We start from the raw sequence: 18,083 nt of genomic DNA, 5'->3' as shown, positions 1-18,083 counted from the left end.
ACATGCATCTTGTCTTCCACAACACCTATGTGCTGCTTGTGCTGGTGATATTTGTAGTAAAAGTTTATCTTCGCGTATCAATGATAAATTCAACTTTTTTTTTTTTGCGTAAACCGTAAGTGATCATACCAGTGGGAGAAATGGGGTCATTCTCTTAGCCATGTACTCGCCAGCACTCTTGTTTCTCTTCAGATCGTATAAATCTTTCGCCTTTTACTAAAGCTTTCCGTGGAGAGGAACAACAAGAGTTTTACTCAATTTTTTTGATGCCCTGCGTTTGTGGGGCTTGTGATCTGTTTAAAAAACAAATAATTAATTGCACCGTAGACAGAGAATTCTTGCCTAGTGCACTGTTGTGATTTCTGAGAATAGGTGCATGCATTATATACTTATGACATTTTAATACATTTAGCAGCTTTTCTGACTTATTGAGACTGCCAAACCTCATTGCCTTTCATACCACATCAAAGTGATTAATTAGCAGATAAACAATCAGGAAAGTTGATATTTTTCAAATATTAAGTAAATTAAGCAAGTACTTATTATATTTTACAACTACAGAACAATCTGTGCAATGAGCATGTAAAAGTTTTGAGTTAAAGTTTTGACATTCATCAGTCACCCAAACGTTTTATGCACTTTTTTGATCTTAAGTGGGCTGTATGTGGCCCACAATCTAAAACGAGTTTGAATCTCTGATATATAACACTGAAGCAAACAGCAGTATCTAGTGCAGTGAAGTATGCTAGATTGGGCTTGGTTGTCACAATTTTCACTCTTTGTGTGACCTAATGATCACTGAAACATCTTTCAATAACCACTCCTTCATTAAATTGAAGTTGAAGGTATAGCTCAAAACACCTATACCTTCTATTTTTGCAGTTAATTGTTACAAAAATAATTAACTATTAACAACACACTGACACTTTGTGACAGGCCATGTTGGTGGTCCCTATAATTATCAGTTGGGTTTCAGTAGAGATTGAAGAGAAATTATGCGTAACTTTGTATTTCATTTTTTCAGATAGAGACATCAGAAAGTTTAGAAATGGACTCCACCTAATGTTACTTAAATTAAACTATGACTATAAATCAGTGAATTATTCGATGTATGAGCAGTGAAATTAGGAATTTACAGTGCTTTAAAATGCAGTTACAAATTCTACTGAGAAGCGATTCCACATTCATGTCTCAGTGTTGATGAGATGTATCACTGACATCATTAAAAATAGAGAGAGGTTTCCTGCATCTTTAAGAAGACAAGCAGTGTTTTGTGCAAGATTTTCTAACTTGAGCAATAGCCAGCAAGCCAGTGCAAACAGATCAGTCTAAAAATCCACGACATCAATATCAAACTGACTCTGAACTCTTGTACTTTTTAAGGTTGATCCATGCTCGATCATCCAGGTAAGGAAACTAACTGAGATTTCCATTTTGAGGTTGCGAGTCTTTAGCTAGCAGTCCTATACCTCAGAGTCACACAAGTCAGTTATGTACAGTGGGGCAAAAAAGTATTTAGTCAGCCACCGATTGTGCAAGTTCCCCCACCTAAAATGATGACAGAGGTCAGTAATTTGCACCAGAGGTACACTTCAACTGTGAGAGACAGAATGTGAAAGAAAAATCCATGAATCCACATGGTAGGATTTGTAAAGAATTTATTCGTAAATCAGGGTGGCAAATAAGTATTTGGTCAATAACAAAAATACAACTCAATACTTTGTAACATAACCTTTGTTGTCAATAACAGAGGTCAAACGTTTACTATAGGTCTTTACCAGGTTTGCACACACAGTAGCTGGTATTTTGGCCCATTCCTCCATGCAGATCTTCTCGAGAGCAGTGATGTTTTGGGGCTGTCGCCGAGCAACACGGACTTTCAACTCCCGCCACAGATTTTCTATGGGGTTGAGGTCTGGAGACTGGCTAGGCCACTCCAGGACTTTCAAATGCTTCTTACGGAGCCACTCCTTTGTTGCCCGGGCGGTGTGTTTTGGATCATTGTCATGTTGGAAGACCCAGCCTGGTTTCATCTTCAAAGTTCTCACTGATGGAAGGAGGTTTTGGCTCAAAATCTCACGATACATGGCCCCATTCATTCTGTCCTTAACACGGATCAGTCGTCCTGTCCCCTTGGCAGAAAAACAGCCCCATAGCATGATGTTTCCACCCCCATGCTTCACAGTAGGTATGGTGTTCTTGGGATGCAACTCAGTATTCTTCTTCCTCCAAACACGACGAGTTGAGTTTATACCAAAAAGTTCTACTTTGGTTTCATCTGACCACATGACATTCTCCCAATCCTCTGCTGTATCATCCATGTGCTCTCTGGCAAACTTCAGACGGGCCTGGACATGCACTGGCTTCAGCAGCGGAACACGTCTGGCACTGCGGGATTTGATTCCCTGCCATTGTAGTGTGTTACTGATGGTGACCTTTGTTACTTTGGTCCCAGCTCTCTGCAGGTCATTCACCAGGTCCCCCCGTGTGGTTCTGGGATCTTTGCTCACCGTTCTCATGATCATTTTGACCCCACGGGATGAGATCTTGCGTGAAGCCCCAGATTGAGGGAGATTATCAGTGGTCTTGTATGTCTTCCATTTTCTGATGATTGCTCCTACAGTTGATTTTTTCACACCAAGCTGCTTGCCTATTGTAGATTCACTCTTCCCAGTCTGGTGCAGGTCTACAATACTTTTCCTGGTGTCCTTCGAAAGCTCTTTGGTCTTGGCCATGGCGGAGTTTGGAGTGTGACTGTTTGAGGCTGTGGACAGGTGTCTTTTATACAGATGATGAGTTCAAACAGGTGCCATTCATACAGGTAACGAGTGGGGGACAGAAAAGCTTCTTACAGAAGACGTTACAGGTCTGCGAGAGCCAGAGATTTTCCTTGTTTGAGGTGACCAAATACTTATTTTCCACCCTAATTTACGAATAAATTCTTTACAAATCCTACCATGTGGATTCATGGATTTTTTTTTATCACATTCTGTCTCTCACAGTTGAAGTGTACCTCTGGTGCAAATTACTGACCTCTGTCATCATTTTAAGTGGGGGAACTTGCACAATCGGTGGCTGACTAAATACTTTTTTGCCCCACTGTATGCCCCTGAAATGTCAGAGATACAGAGATAAGTAACTTAAAGAAGTCCAGACGCTTTTCTTTGCAAGCTCCTTTGACTACGATGACCTGGATGACTGAGAACCTTCACAGACACAAGCTTTGTGAGCTTAGTTTGGGCAGACAACACAACAAAACCATACTTTCTTGAGCTGGCTATTGATGAATGACTCAAAACAAACCATTCAGAGAACAAAGAAACAAAAATATCACTGCTTTTAAATGCCTACCCGCAAAATCATTTGTCATGCTCAGAGGCTTGTTAGTCACGTGTGACAACCAATCCAAAAACTAGTAAGACAACCATCCCAGACTGACCTCTTGTTAAACATTACCACATGGCTTTAACCAGATAGTGAGAGGTGGATTAATATCAAAGCGATTAATATCAGCTTTTTAATAAGTGTCTATATTTTAAAGGACTAAAATTGTGTCTTGTCTTTCAATACAAAAACAGCATGAAATGTTTTTTTTCACCCATCAAAATAACAAAATACTTCCTTCCTCCAAAGTTTTGTCTGTTTTCCACAAATTTACCACTGCAAACATGTGTGAAATCCACAAAAACAAGCAATGTGACAGCCAACCCTGGTCTACACTATCGGTCCAATTGTGCTATTAGTCTGATACTATAACAGTGTTATAAAGTGTCCAGACACTTTTCATATTTAATTTCTGAGGTAGCCTATATTTAGTTTCATTTCCAATAAAATTAAAATTGAACACAATTCAGTGGGCTGGCCATAAAGCATCTGTCCTCTCATGCATGCATGCATTGATCGGACACCGATTCCAGCATTGGTTTTAAAATTCTCAAGATTTGGATTGATTTCCTCCAGCTCTACTTGGTGAGTGTTAGACATTTGCATCCATAAGAAAATGATAAATCCAACAGGGACTGGAATATTGGATAAATATGTAATTTTAAGTGAAAAATCCTCATATTTTTTAAATTCCTCATTAGTTATTTGTGGGACCCAGATAAATATAGAAATCTACTTTACACTATTCAGAGACTGTTGATTCACGCTTTTATTCAAGAATCACGTCATGTTTTAATTTTTTTTTAAAAAGCTGCCTACTTATCTGGGGTACAGCTCCACAGACCTCCATTCATTTTTGCAACAGTGAGAGACAGCTCTGTCCTAGTTAACAAGTCTCCCAAGTTTCCCACAATGCCATGCGCACATAGCAGTTTTAGAATAAGTAGTTCACATTTATCTGTCACGCACAACAGCTTTGTGGTGCATATGTCAGTGATGTTTGTAGTAAAACTTTACCTTTTTTCATCAAATAAAATGTCGGGTTTTTGGGTTGTTTTTTGCGTAAACCATAAGTGATCATACCAGTGGGAGAAATGGGGTCATTCTCTTAGCCATGCACTCGCCAGCACTCTTGTTTCTCTTCAGATCGTATAAATCTTTCGCCTTTTACTAAAGATTTCCGTGGAGCGGAACAACAAGAGTTTTACTCAATTTTTTGATGCCCCATATTTGTGGGGCTTCTTTTTCAATGTTAAAAGAAGTAAATGTAATATCTGAAACTTGTTGCATTACTCCCAATGTAAACTGTCAGTAAGGCCTTTTATCGTGTGCGTCTTTATGCCGACCGTATTTATGTACCAATCCTCCAATATGGACTTTATTGAAACTCGGCAGCAGTTTCACGATGGACTAAAATAAACATGGAAATTCGTGTTACACCATTCAGAGACTGCTGATTCTTTTATTCAAGAGTCACGTCATGTTTTAAAGGAAAACCCAGATAAATTTTCACCGTTGAGGCGTCTAACAAAACGCAGGAGGCGGGGTCTCCGTATTCCCACAATGCCATGCGCGCAAAGCAGTTAGTGTAAGTAGTTCACATGCATCTTGTCTTCCACAACACCTATGTGCTGCTTGTGCTGGTGATATTTGTAGTAAAAGTTTATCTTCGCGTATCAATGATAAAGTCAACTCTTTCTTTTTTTTGCGTAAACCGTAAGTGATCATACCAGTGGGAGAAATGGGGTCATTCTCTTAGCCATGCACTCGCCAGCACTCTTGTTTCTCTTCAGATCGTATAAATCTTTCGCCTTTTACTAAAGATTTCCGTGGAGAGGAACAACAAGAGTTTCACTCAATTTTTTGATGCCCTGCGTTTGTGGGGCTTGTTTTCCATGTAAAAAAAAAGTAAGTAAGATTTGGGTTTCTACAGTAGTTGGACGAAGGTCATTCCCAGGAACGCCCACGTGATACGGGAAGTAACGACAACGGTAGCTCTCCTCTATTTATAAAACTTGAAACTCGGTAGCAGTTTCACGATAGTCAGACAAACATGGAACTCAATATTACACCATTCAGAGACCGTTGATTATTTTATTCAAGAGTCCCATCATGTTTTAAACTGAAGAAGCGTTTAAAAGACACAGGGGGCGGGGTCTCCATATTCCCACAATGCCATGCACGCAGAGCAGCTTTATTTGTCACCCCCAATAACTTTGTAGTGCATGTATTATGGATATTTGTAGTAAAGGTTTGTCTTTACGTATCAAAGATAAACTCAATTTTTTTGAGTAAACTTTAAGTGATCATACCATTGCGCGAAATGGCGTCATTCTCTTAGCCGTGGTTTTGTTGGCAATTTTATTTATCTTCAGATTGTGTAGATATTTTGCGTATTATTAAAATTTTCTGTGCAGTGGAACAATAACAGTCCGAATTAATTTAACGATGCTTTGCATTAGTGCGATTCTCTTATAATGTAAAACGAGAGAGCCATAGTTATAAGGTTAAGCAGTCACTGTGTCAGCTGTAATGCACCACTATGACCACTAGGATAAACACTAAGTAAAGCAATGATGTGGCATAATGCACACACTGCACAGTTTTGCAAGTATGCGTCTGTCAGAGCCGACACAAAGCCCTGTTCGCTCCGTGTCTACGGTAGCGCAAAGTCTACAGTGGCTGTAGACGGTTACGTCTTTTCATTGGCCCGGGGTCTGAGGTGAAGCGCTGAATCCCACTGTAGACTACCAATCTTCTGTCGACGGAAGTTGCGTCACCAAAATAACAACCCGCAGCGGGATAGCGAAGCAGCCGGCAACTCCGGAGTTTTTCTGGAAACTGGCATTTCTTTTACGTTTACGGTGAATTATTAACTCTAAGACGCTACTGGATTTAACTGAAATTACACGAGGCTGAATAGCTCATTTAAGCCTTTTACTTTATGGTAAATGTTAGCTGCGCGCTAACCAACATCTAATGTATTACGCCCATTTCTAGTCTTTTCAGTGGCTACAACTGATGATGGCGACACTAGAATATCGTGTTATAAATCCACATGCCCCTGCACCTCGTCAGCAGGCCGGGTGAGAAGTATGGTCTTCACCAAACCTCCACAGGACCTGCTCAGCCGAGTCGCTGCCTTCACTCACGCACAAAAGCTTCTTCGAGCAGAGGGTGGTGCTTTCGGCGTCTCGTTACAAACGATGTGAGATATATGAAGTAGTAAGTGTATCGTATATTTAATGTCATACTAGGCAGGTTTACTGCATTTCCATTTACAACACATTTACCCGTGTATGGCTATTGTCAGTATATGTTGCTCGTTGTAAAGTTTCTTTAAGTGACATTCATTTAACATTCACAATGATATTGTTGATGGTAACGTGTATGATTACAGCATATCTGACAGGCACTTTTGACTGTACACAGTTGATTTTGTAAAGCCCCTTGCATTACGTTCATAATCAAGTTCACTGATTGACTGTCCTGCAGTGCTGTTTTCATGTATTCCTGTTTCATCCACTTTAATAAAGTGTCATGTGTTACAGTAACAGTGCGTTGTGGAATCACTTAAAGAATCCCTAAGTTGGGCTTTAATCTGCCTTCAGCATCACAATAGTCCTAAGGTCACTGACAAAACATACAAGTACAAATAAATAAATCAGTTGGTCACCCCCAGAAACGCCCCTGTGATACAGGAAGTTGTGTCAAGGGCAGCTCTTCTCTATTTATAAAACTGTACTTTATTGAAACTCAGCAGCAGTTTCATAATAGACTCCGATAAACATATAAATAAATGTTACACCATTCAGAGACTATTGATTCTTTTATTCAAGAGTCACCTGATGTTTTAAAAGAAAAACAAGATATTTAGCCATTGTTGAGATGCTTAACAAAACACAGGGGGCGGGGTCTCCACAATGCGCGTGGCATTGTGGGAATACCACAATGCCACGCGCAAAGCAGCAGAATAAGTATTTCACATTTATCTGTCGCCCTCAATAACTTTCTGGTGCATGTATTAGGGATATTTACAGTAAAGGTTTATCTTTGCGCATCAAAGATAAACTCAGTAGTTTGTTTGAGTAAACCGTAAGTGATTATGCCAGTGGGAGAAATGAGGTCATTCACGTAGCCGAAATCTCGTCAGCACTCTTGTTTCTCTTCAGATCGTATAAATCTTTCGCCTTTTACTAAAGATTTCCGTGGAGAGGAACAACAAGAGTTTTACTCAATTTTTTGATGCCCTGCGTTTGCGGGGCTTCTTCTATATGTTAAAAATAATACTTTGTCACTTCAGCGTAATGTTCCAGAAACTCAAAGCGTGTCTTCAGAATTACCAATATGCGACGAATGCACCAATTACAGAGTTTGTTTGTCGCGCACACAACCTCACATTGTGACATGTGGTGAAATGCTTATTACTGTGCAATGCCCGATTATTAAACGACAGTAGAGTTTACAGTTTACATTTTATGATAAAATGTAATGATTAGAAACAACAAATTCTAAGAACAATAAAACAAAAGCACAAGATAAAATTAACAGTAAAAAAGAATGTGCAATTAACGATTTAAGAGATAAATTATAATCAGTGTGCAAATAACAGGGTGCGTGCAATGACCGTGTGTATGAGAGACCAGTCCTACACCTGGTACAGGGCCCAAATAGCCTGGGGGAAGAAGCTCCTCTTCATTCTCTCTGGTTTGGCCTTAAGGGAGCAGAAGCGCTTCCCAGACCTCAACAGTGAGAAAAGTCCATTGTTGGGATGGGAGAGGTGCATCATAATCTTCCTGGTTTTGTTCTTGCACCGCTTGGTGTAGACGGACAGCAGGTCAGTAAGATCTGATCGGCCGAGCGCACCACTCTTTGCAGATCTCGTCTGTCCTGCTTGCTGCTGTTTCCAAACCAGGTGCAAATGCTTCCCGTCAGGATGCTCTCGATGGAAGTTCTTAAGCACCCTCAGTGGCAGATGGAAGTCTCCAAGCCTTCTGAGGAGAGGCTCGTGAGATTTCTTAAACAGGGTGTTAATGTGACAGGACCATGACAGATCCTGAGTTATGTGTACACCTAGGTACCGGAAACTGTCCACTCTCTCCACTCCCAATATGAACACACACGAAGTAAAAGAATGATGTGACACAATGCAATCACTGCACAGCTTTGCTAGTATCTGCTTACGATATTTTCTAACTATCGCCTCACAGTGGATGTTAGAGCTTTAAAAAATTTTTTACCTGTGGACATCACATTTTGGGTTGTCTAGACCACAATACTAAATTTTACACACATAGGTGTAAACATGTTCCCACGGGGGGGGGGAGTTTTAAGTAGCAGTTTTGGAACGAAATGTTTCGTGTTCCATGTTCAGAAGTCTTTTACTGTTAATTTTTTCACCTTTGTAACAGACATACGTCTTCCTGCAACTGTTAGCGGCACTTCAAATAAGCCATATTGCTGAAAGGGGCACAGTTGTTGTTTCTCATTTTGTTTTTGTACTCAGGAAAATAAAGAGTTTTGCACTTTTGTGACTTAGTGTTCTATCAAAATTTAAAAAGAATGTCCTCATATGTGGATATCATTTTTCTCAGAAACTATATCAGGTGAAAGATAATTCTTTGTTTTTCCATTCATCGGGTCCCAATCAGCACAAATAGCAACGAGAAATTAAAAATGCATGCCATGAAAGAGTTCGGAAGAGAAAAAACAAACTATCCGCTTCTTTCTCTCTCCGTCCGCTGGTCGGCAGCAGTGCGCATAGAAGCGGGTTTCCAACAACAAATAAAATCCGAAGAAAGGGGACGGCAAACGGAACTAAATGGCTGCTCCCTTATAAGCACAAGTTAACGAGAGTACATTTATTTAAATCTGTTTGTAGATTAAATGTAAACAGTGCGCGACGTAAAAGAGCGCGAGCGTCTACACGCGGACCTTTATTCCTGCTGTTGAGAAGTTTGAATCCCTCAACCGAGGACAGTCATGGTTGCAACTGATACTGTAAAAGCTGAAGTTTTTAATGACTGTGACAGTTGTGCTGATTTCACACACAGCACGCGGGGCAGCGGAATAATGAGAGCGCCATCTGGAAAGATTTTACTAGAACTAATGTTGATGCAGGGTTTATAAGAGGACTGAGCAGAGGTGAGGGAGTCACAGTGTTGTGCAAAACGTGACTTCCGGTGTTTGTTTTTACGTCTCATATAGCTGCTTACATTGGTAGATAGGCTGTACTCAAGCGGGGATTTACGAAGGTATCAACTATAAAGTAAGGAAATTACCTGTTACGCAAATATCATCTAGGTTATAAAATATCTTTATAGACCTAGTATGTTATATTTCTTGCGATTTCTGCTGCCGTATTGGCTGGATCTCTCCTAAAAACAGACATTTTTAATGTCAAAGAGACTTTTTAGCTGGGTAAATAAAGGATATGTAAAAGTCACGTTGCCACAAACTTGCAGTTTCTACCTTGTGACAATAGTGTTGTTTGCTATATCATATATCACATGATATCATTCATGAGCCATATGTTTGACATATGTTTGAGAAATTATACACCAACAAGTCACAACAGTTTAAATACAGTCAGTCAATTTTTTGCCAATTACAGAAATCACTTTTCTGGCACTATATCAGCATCTCTGATGATGCTTTGCACAGACCTTTTCCATATCCATTTGTGGAGAACAAATGATTATGCAAACTCACACCTCACTAAATGCTCCACACATGCATTCACTTCAGATACAAAGTCTCAAGAGAACTGCACCAGAGTGTAAACAAAAAGGAAAGCGGACCCTGGGAGCACCGAAGGCAGTTTTGTGAGTTGCACATTAATAATTGGAAGATAAAATTCTCAGCTGACTCCTACCTGTCTTGGATTGTCAGGGGGTGGATATGGTATACACAAGCCTATCAGTGCATTGCTCAGTATGAAGGTTCCTCAAAGAGTTCACACTCCTATAGAAGTCTTGCAACAGCTGCAGGACATTTGTTGAATAGTGGCAGAGCATGGCTCCACGCAGATTTACTGTTGAGCTCTTCGTCCCTAATAATGGATGCATCAGAATAGTGACAGGTGCTACTGAAGGGTGTCATGTTGTGGTTAGTGTAGACAGTGCTGCCAGGCAAATTACCAATACTGACAAACTGACAAGCTAAACTCAGAGATACAGGAGCAGAGTGTGCACAGATGGATCTTTGTGGGTATGTCTTAGCATCAGTTGATTTAACAGAGGCTATAGTCAAAATCCTGGAGCAAACTGAGGAAGTAACACATTCAGGATGCCAAGATCTCTTTCGTCTGTGATTATGTGCACCCAGGCCCTTAGCGCTGCACTGACCAAACTTACAGTAAACAAGGGTGTGAGAGGTCTGTAGGAGACATGTTAGGTCATATTAAGAGCACTTCTTTATCTGGATTTGGTAATCCCATAAAAGTCTTTATCTGTAAAAATATTTATTTTTATATGTAAAAGTTAGGCTTTCTGTCTTGAAGTGTAACGCTCTCTTTAACTTATGTGCCACCAAAAAGCTTCCTTTTAGTAATTGTGATTAAATGATATGATGCAGTAAATATAAATAAAAAAATAATATTTTCACTGAGGAAAAAAGTTTCTTTATGAAACTGCTTATAAAAAATTTTGATTGATGGATTTTTAATGGCACATGACTTCAGGGAAGAGTCATTGCTGCTGACTACCCCTTGTTTTCGGAAATGGTCACTTCACGGCAAACTAATACAGAATACAAGCCATAGAAAAAATAAATATACCATTTATTCTCAGATGAGGTTTTATTTTCTACATTTTAAAGAAAGCATCACAGACAGTTCTTAAGAGCATTTTTGGTTTAATTCTTTAGGCACTACAAGCATTACACCCACTTAATTGTATTAAATGGTGCAAACACACTAAACAATTTAATGTATAGCACTGATGTTTTTTTACACAGATTTTTTCTTATCTTGGTTAAGGTTTTCAGAGTCATACATGTGAAATTATTTACAAATCCAATCAAAGAAAATTTTGCTCTTTTCAAACTTTAAATTAAATCAAACACTTGCATAACTACGCCGTTCACAGCAAAACCAATAAATCAGCTAAATGTTTCTTCATTGCAGGCATTAGTGAAAATGACTTTTAAACCATTATGTCAAAGGCACAGCTATATTTAGCTTTTCTATTAGTAGTAAATGTAGAAAATCAGGACCTCCAGTTCTCGCTAATACTTTTCGTTATTATGCAATGGATTTTCCATTTCATATCAGGTTGATTAAGTCACAGTGATCTCCTGCAGCAGATCGGCAGGGAAGTAGCCCAGCTTGCGTCCAGTGCTGACCTTCAAGTAGCCGCCTTTCTCATCTCCTTTCTTCACCACAATCTGAAACACAGAGTGACAACAGATTAAGCAACCTTTTTATTATAAAGACAAAGAACTTTGATTTACAATTTGGGTCATAATTTATAAAAGACACATCTTTGTACAAAAACACAGTGGATTTCAAATCAAACAATAGAAATGTATTGAAGTGCAGACTTTTGACTTTAATTCAAGTGGTTTTACACACTTTTTTGCAGAAAAGAAAATGCACTATCTTATGTGTGTGCGCGCATCTTACTAAAAAGACAAAGTCTCACTGAAATGAAAAACGTCCTGACAGTGGGGGGCTCAGCAACAGCACTGTTGTCCCACACACACACACACACACACACACACACACACACACACACACACACACACATACCTGTCTGTGAAGGTTCTCAGTCATCCAGGTCATCGTAGTCTAAAGAGGTTGGAAAGGAAAGCGTTCCAGATTTTAAGCCCTATGGGAGTGTCCCCAAGAGGGTCACAGACCCCCTGTTGATCCTAAAATCTGGGACTCCATACCAATTGCTCTTAGAACTGAAGAAGCTTCTCAGATGAGAGGTGTAACATCTTCAAGGAAACTTAAAGATCCCAGATGCTTTTCTTTCCAAGCTCCTTAAACCACACACACACACACACACACACACACACACACACACACACACACACACACACACACACACACACACACACACACACACACACACACATACTGAAGTTACCTGGTCTTTCTTAAGTGTAATTTGTCCCATCTCTCTGTTTCCCACAAAGGAGCGCGTCACCTTGTAAACTCTTTCTGATGCTCGGACTTTTATGAGGTAGTTGGCGGGGAAGTAGCCGGACTTCTCTCCCATCTTTCCCTGACAACACAGAGCAGAATTTGTGTACTCATCAGCAATAGCACAAACTGAAACAGCATTTGTAAACCTCTAAGAACTTTAACTCACTCTCCACCACTCTTCATTGGAGTCATCCAACACTGTGATCCGATCACCAGGGCTAGTAAACACATTCTCAGTAAGTGCTTTTGTCACTGGCTTTATATTAAAACTGAAAGTTGATTAAATTTAACAAAATAGAAATAATTATTCATTAGTGTTCAGATTTGATTGTGATTTTCTTACTGAAAGTCAAGGTCATCTTTCTCAATGGCCTTGAAGCGGTAGAGAGCCAGGTAATAGTGGGACTGGGAGAAAGTGCCTTTAGTCTAGGGACAAAAAAAGCATGGATGCTAATTTATATGGCAAATGTTATTAAATGTAAATTAAAAACAAAACATGCACGTATGGTGCTACTTAGCAACAAAGCGTTACATGTATGAAATAATCGACTGCTTACCTTGTCATCTGCTTTGTCTCCTCCTTTCTCTTTTTTATCATCAGGCTTCCCTGTTTGAGTATCAGACATCACACAATCATATCTTTTATGACTAACTTGCATATTTTACACCACAGAGATAAGCTCTTGCTTTAACTCTACCTTCTCCTCCCTCCTCATTCTCTTTGGGCTGTTGGTTCTCCTCTTCCTCCTCTTCCATCATCATCATCATCTAGAGGACACAGCAGTGTTAAAACAGCACTGATCACTGATTCCCCTCTTCCACAGATTAGGTGTCCTTTATTTCTTTTAGTTTGTTTCTTTTGTGTTCTTTTTTCATATTTTTGTTTGCATGTACTATAAAATTGGAAATAGTACAAAATAAAAAGTTTAAAAAAAAACCAGCACTGATCTCATATTTTATATATAAAACATGAAATCTGTTCTTAAAATGATTTCAAACACTGCATTTTCTTGATTACATAAATTGTATTTATTTTGTTTGTAGTGAGTCAGTCCCTGAAAACTGTTGAAATTCATAGATTTTATGTTTTGATTAAGATTATTATAAATGCTTACATTTTTCTTATCATTTTCATTCTTCTTACGCTCCTTATTTGCCATGATGACGCCAACCCGCAGGGTGTCGAAAACTGGGTCGTTCCGGTTTGGGTTGTCTGGTTAAGGACAGGGATAAACACAAAATCAACATGGAGTATAAGAATTGCTACACTGCACTAGATTGACTAGTCTATGTTTTCAAGATCCCGAAGAGTTAATCTAAAAAGGAAAACTATATTTACTCATTCAGATATTTCTAAACATATGCAGATTCCAAGATCATCAGTTCAAACAATTGTACATAAGTTATTCAAATGTGTCACCAGATTGCCGAGATCTGGAAGAAGACTCGAATGTCACCTGCAGAAGAGTGAAGGAACCCAGGAACCACTAAGATTCAAGCCTGCCATGAACTTGAAACTGTTCAAATACCAGTGTCACTGTCCACAGTGTAGTAACTTTTACATCACTCTGGACGGAGTGGGTGTTGACCAAGAAAGAAACCTCTGCTCCAAAAACACCACTTTCAAGCTTGGTCAAGATTTGCAGCAGCCCACATGGACAAGTCAAATGCCTCCTGGAGAAAAATGTTATGATCAGACAAGACAAAGATATAACTATTTGGCCACAATGACAAGTGGTATTTTTGGAGGAGTAAAGGTGAAGCTTTCAGACCTAAGGACACTGTACCAACTGTTAAGCATGGTGGTAGTAGCATCATGCTTTGGGGCTGTTTTGCTGCCAGTGGTACTGTTATAGTGTACAAAGCGGCCGGAATAATGAACAAGGAGGACTACCTACAAATTCTTCAAATTCACCTCAAATCAACAGCTAGATGGTTGAAACATGGCTGGTTGGATAGCAGGAAGCCAACAAATTTATACTAATTCTGCCAAGATGAATGGTCAAGTGTATCATTATGTCAGAAGCTCGTTGATGACTACCATTTTTTCTGGTCAGGTTATACCTTGCTGAGAGACACTGAACCAATTTTTAGTGGGGTTGTATGTATATATTTGAGACCACATGTATACTTTTGACCCCTGTATAGATTATAGATTATAAACTTGTGTACACAATTATTGTTTTTTTCAAGTCACTAAGGGTGTATACTGTACAATCATTTCCCCCTGGAACAAGAACAAACCAAAGAATTAAAATGCTAAAATTACCGTGACCATCGTGATAAATTCTTCTTCTTATTAAATCACTGATATTTAGTAGTTGGAGCACTTCAGTTGCTGCACGGAGGACCAGGGGAAATAACAAAGTGAAGGTAAGTGAATGTGAATTATGGAGGGAAAATAACCAAACAAGTGTTTGCTGTTTCACTTTACTTGTTTTTTTTTATTTTATTTTAGTGTTAACTAAATGTATGACGCACTGGGATAAAAGGATCAGGGTTATAGTGACACAACACATTCTGCTGTTTTTCTAAGAAATATTATTTCCCAACACAAAGGTCAGAATGTTGCTTGAACGTCTGCTTTGCACTGTCCTTTAAAAATGTTTTTCTTTTTAAATTTTGCTGTCATTAAATTAATCATTTCAAGCACATTTAAGTTTAAAAATCTTTAAATGCAGCTTGTTAAATATATTGACTGCAAGTGTTGCTAAAGAGAAAATGCAGACACCGTGCTTAGTTTCCTTTGCGATAGCAGCCTTGAATTTAAGGTTAAGAAATTTATATACACAAGAGATATATTGCCGTTCCAGATTCAGTGGACTCACTTGGGTCTGGTTGGTCACTGCTGTACAGAGGGGAGCTGTAGGCCCTTCTGAATCCAGGCGGCTACAGGAAAGAAGAAAAAAAGTTTTTTAAAAAAGTTTTAAAAAATATATCTCTCTCACTCTCAAGGGCAGTAAAAGGAAACTGCAGATGTTACAAATATAGTTTCATATTCAGTGCACATCAGCAAACTCACAATTTTGCCAAAACACCTCTGAAACTCAACATACGACTGACATGAGTGGTGGATGTTGGTCTTACAGTTTTTGCATCTCAGGCAAAATTTGTTGTTCACTGAAAGATGAGGAACCAAAATTAACAGTCTCAATTTTTAGAACAAATACCTATGGGATTATATGATGATTGATTATTTATATCATTAATATAAAAAAACAGCACTTACAGACTATCATGCGAGCGCAGACGTCACAAAACTTGGGCTTCTTGCAGTAGTGGTCCTTGAATTTGTGGGGTTTGTCATTGACCCGGACAAGCTCTGAAGGAGGTTCTGGTTCCTTCTCCTCCACCTCCACTTCCTCCTCATATATGAAATAGACCTACAGACCCAAGGGACATATGTCAGACAAAAAAACTCAACAACAAAGATGTGATAGAGTTGTTATATAAGTTGTTATTAAAGTTTTTAAATGTTAAACATACTGAGCTGCCAGTGTCAATGTCACACAGTGTTGTAAAGTATTACATTAGTGTCTTGCCTTGTTTGTTTATCAGCTGGTACCTGATCTCTGTCTTACATTTAGCTTTTCAGGACCTAGTGAATAACATTTCGATGACTAATCCAGATCAGCCAGCAGTGCTCAGTTTTTTTCCATAAGGTTGTATAAGACAGGGACACTTAAGCTCATATTGTTTCCAGCTGATGCTGCACTGCAACCATGTCCCAGTTGGTGGCTATTTTAAACAGCCCAAGAATTGCACTGCTAATGGCGGGGGGTTGACATGGTGCTGTCACTCACAGTGTCTCCGTCCTCCCTCACTACATTGTCAGGAGCTGGGGGGTTGTCATGGATATCCACAGAGTTTTTGTCATCGTCCCTAACACACACACACACACAAAGAAAAAACACACTCAGCCATGAGTGAGGTTAACTGGTGCGGCTATAGATAGTTATTTTGTTTATTCTCAACATTATGATCACTTTTAATTCTAAAGGAACATGTAAGCATATAAAGTGAGGAACAAGGTTTTGCATATAAACAATCTTTAAAAAAACCAAACACAAGTAAAAGTGAAACTGCCATTCCACCTTAAAATAGTAGAATCATGGCAATATAAGACTCAATTTGTTTAAGGATATCCTTGCCGCACATTCTTTCAAGTGGACATAGAGCTGCTTTAGACATGATGCTCTAGAATATTTTTATGGCATGGGCTAGTGCAGTATTTAGTAAACAGGAAATGGAATTAAGACTTAAATGGTAAACAAGTGCTACAACTAAGCCAATAAAATGAGTATCAAGAGGCGAGTATATTGATTTTAAGAATTATACTTACGGCTCCATGGTTTGATGTAGACAGCGTTAGTTCACCTCCACCTAGAAAGTAAAGAGTTAGGTGTTGTTTTTCCCCCCCAAAAGATTATGACACAATTTAATAAAAGTTATATCATGAGAGAATGTATTACTAATTATTTGTTTACTCAAAACTTTGAAATACTTAGCCCATATCCACTATTATGTCAAATTGTTTTCAAAGTAGGTGCTACTGAAAAGTTAAATACACATTTCTGAACTTCTTAGAGGGAAGTTGAAAGAAATATCAGAAAATAAGCCTGCATTTGGTTTTGATTAAAAATGTATTTAAGAAGTATCAAATGTGGTAATACAATAGAAAATATATTCCTGTGTCTGTGTGAACGCTACATGCACTTGCATATCCACGCAGTGTTAGAATGTGCTCGTCTTCTATACTATTCTAGGGTTGTGAAATTTAATCTCATCACAGCTAAATTTGGCTGCCTCTGTCAGCCTGGAAAAAAGCAACAAAAAATAAAAAAAAATGTTATGGAAATAAAAAAAATCTGAGTTTGTAAAGTGACAGAGATAATCTCAGAGTTGGGGTTGTTTAGCTCGTGTTTTAAAACTAATGGAACTTCACTCAAATTAATTCAAATAAACTGAGTGATTATAACACAGGTCATGCACAAACATTTTTTCATTAAAAACATTCTTTAAACTACAGTATTGGCCTACCTTTTGTCTAAATTTGTACAGATCGCACTGAAGAAATCATAAATCCGTTGTGCTGGCAAAATCTCAGTGAATGGGTTTTCACCTGCTGGCAATGACCAGAGCCCTGTATGGTCAGTATGTTACAAAGCAGCTTCACTTCAGGCCCTCGGGATGCTGGGCTGTCAAAAAGTCTGGTCCCTCTGTGTTTTTTAGATATTTTCCAAAGTGACTTTAGGTTGTAGTTTGAGTGTATATCTGGAGATGTGTATCTATGATTTTGGGTGTGTGCTTGTGTGCATGCCAGGCTTAGCGGTCCTATGTCAAGCTGACACTTTGCAACAGCTGAGGACCTTGGACTGAGCACCGATGACGGGGGGAAATCAGATACAATTTCTCCTTCTGTCTTCAATACATCTCTTTCCCCTTGTCCCACTTGTTCAAATTAACAATGCCGGTGGCCTTTATAATAAACATATTTTTTCCATATCATGCTGTATCTGTGTGCATATGAATTATTATGATATGCCCC

The 18,083-nt window shown here is 38.9% G+C and overlaps 1 protein-coding gene, 1 long non-coding RNA gene and 4 other non-coding genes across 7 annotated transcripts; 5 read left to right on the top strand and 1 right to left on the bottom strand.

The window, feature by feature from the left end:
- The first annotated feature begins 172 nt into the window (after positions 1-172).
- Positions 173-287, top strand: LOC143414463 (U5 spliceosomal RNA). The gene has a single exon (XR_013095082.1). It is a non-coding gene; the product is annotated as a U5 spliceosomal RNA (small nuclear RNA).
- A 4,223-nt stretch (positions 288-4,510) lies between these two features.
- LOC112430119 (U5 spliceosomal RNA) lies at positions 4,511-4,624 on the top strand. The gene has a single exon (XR_003021925.1). It is a non-coding gene; the product is annotated as a U5 spliceosomal RNA (small nuclear RNA).
- Positions 4,625-5,157: 533 nt separating this feature from the next.
- Positions 5,158-5,271, top strand: LOC111500414 (U5 spliceosomal RNA). Its single transcript, XR_002721091.1, has one exon. It is a non-coding gene; the product is annotated as a U5 spliceosomal RNA (small nuclear RNA).
- Positions 5,272-6,011: 740 nt separating this feature from the next.
- Positions 6,012-6,938, top strand: LOC143414308 (uncharacterized). Its single transcript, XR_013094828.1, has 2 exons — positions 6,012-6,248; positions 6,385-6,938. It is a non-coding gene; the product is annotated as an uncharacterized LOC143414308 (long non-coding RNA).
- Positions 6,939-7,536: 598 nt separating this feature from the next.
- LOC111500417 (U5 spliceosomal RNA) lies at positions 7,537-7,650 on the top strand. The gene has a single exon (XR_002721094.2). It is a non-coding gene; the product is annotated as a U5 spliceosomal RNA (small nuclear RNA).
- A 3,495-nt stretch (positions 7,651-11,145) lies between these two features.
- Positions 11,146-17,867, bottom strand: stac3 (SH3 and cysteine rich domain 3). Of its 2 annotated transcripts, XM_004554066.2 has the most exons (13): positions 17,576-17,867; positions 16,878-16,918; positions 16,339-16,417; positions 15,765-15,918; positions 15,558-15,655; positions 15,364-15,424; positions 13,651-13,748; positions 13,234-13,303; positions 13,093-13,142; positions 12,879-12,961; positions 12,702-12,753; positions 12,477-12,614; positions 11,146-11,769 (listed from the first exon to the last, which is right to left on the bottom strand). In XM_004554066.2, the coding sequence occupies exons 2-13, from the start codon at positions 16,883-16,885 to the stop codon at positions 11,662-11,664; spliced, it is 999 nt and encodes a 332-aa protein (XP_004554123.1). In that variant the 5' UTR covers positions 16,886-16,918; positions 17,576-17,867; the 3' UTR covers positions 11,146-11,661. The 2 variants fall into 2 exon arrangements, with proteins under 2 accessions (XP_004554123.1, XP_023008047.1); XM_023152279.3 differs by lacking the exon at positions 16,878-16,918 and having other exon boundaries at positions 17,576-17,688.
- Positions 17,868-18,083: the final 216 nt, after the last annotated feature.

The sequence above is a fragment of the Maylandia zebra genome, linkage group LG20 (assembly GCF_041146795.1).
Source record: "Maylandia zebra isolate NMK-2024a linkage group LG20, Mzebra_GT3a, whole genome shotgun sequence".
In the NCBI taxonomy this organism is placed as follows: Eukaryota; Metazoa; Chordata; class Actinopteri; order Cichliformes; family Cichlidae; genus Maylandia; species Maylandia zebra.
The sequence above is the reverse complement of the archived record's forward strand: the minus strand, read 5'-3'. Positions and strand labels throughout refer to the sequence as shown.

What these genes read in the sequence shown, in the direction of transcription:
- stac3 (XM_004554066.2), bottom strand. An exon ending in GAATGAGGAGGGAGGAGAAG is followed by an intron (nt 13,143 to 13,233) that starts GTAGAGTTAAAG and finishes ATACTCAAACAG; the next exon opens with GGAAGCCTGATGATAAAAAA. An exon ending in AAAGATGACCTTGACTTTCA is followed by an intron (nt 12,754 to 12,878) that starts GTAAGAAAATCA and finishes TGTGTTTACTAG; the next exon opens with CCCTGGTGATCGGATCACAG.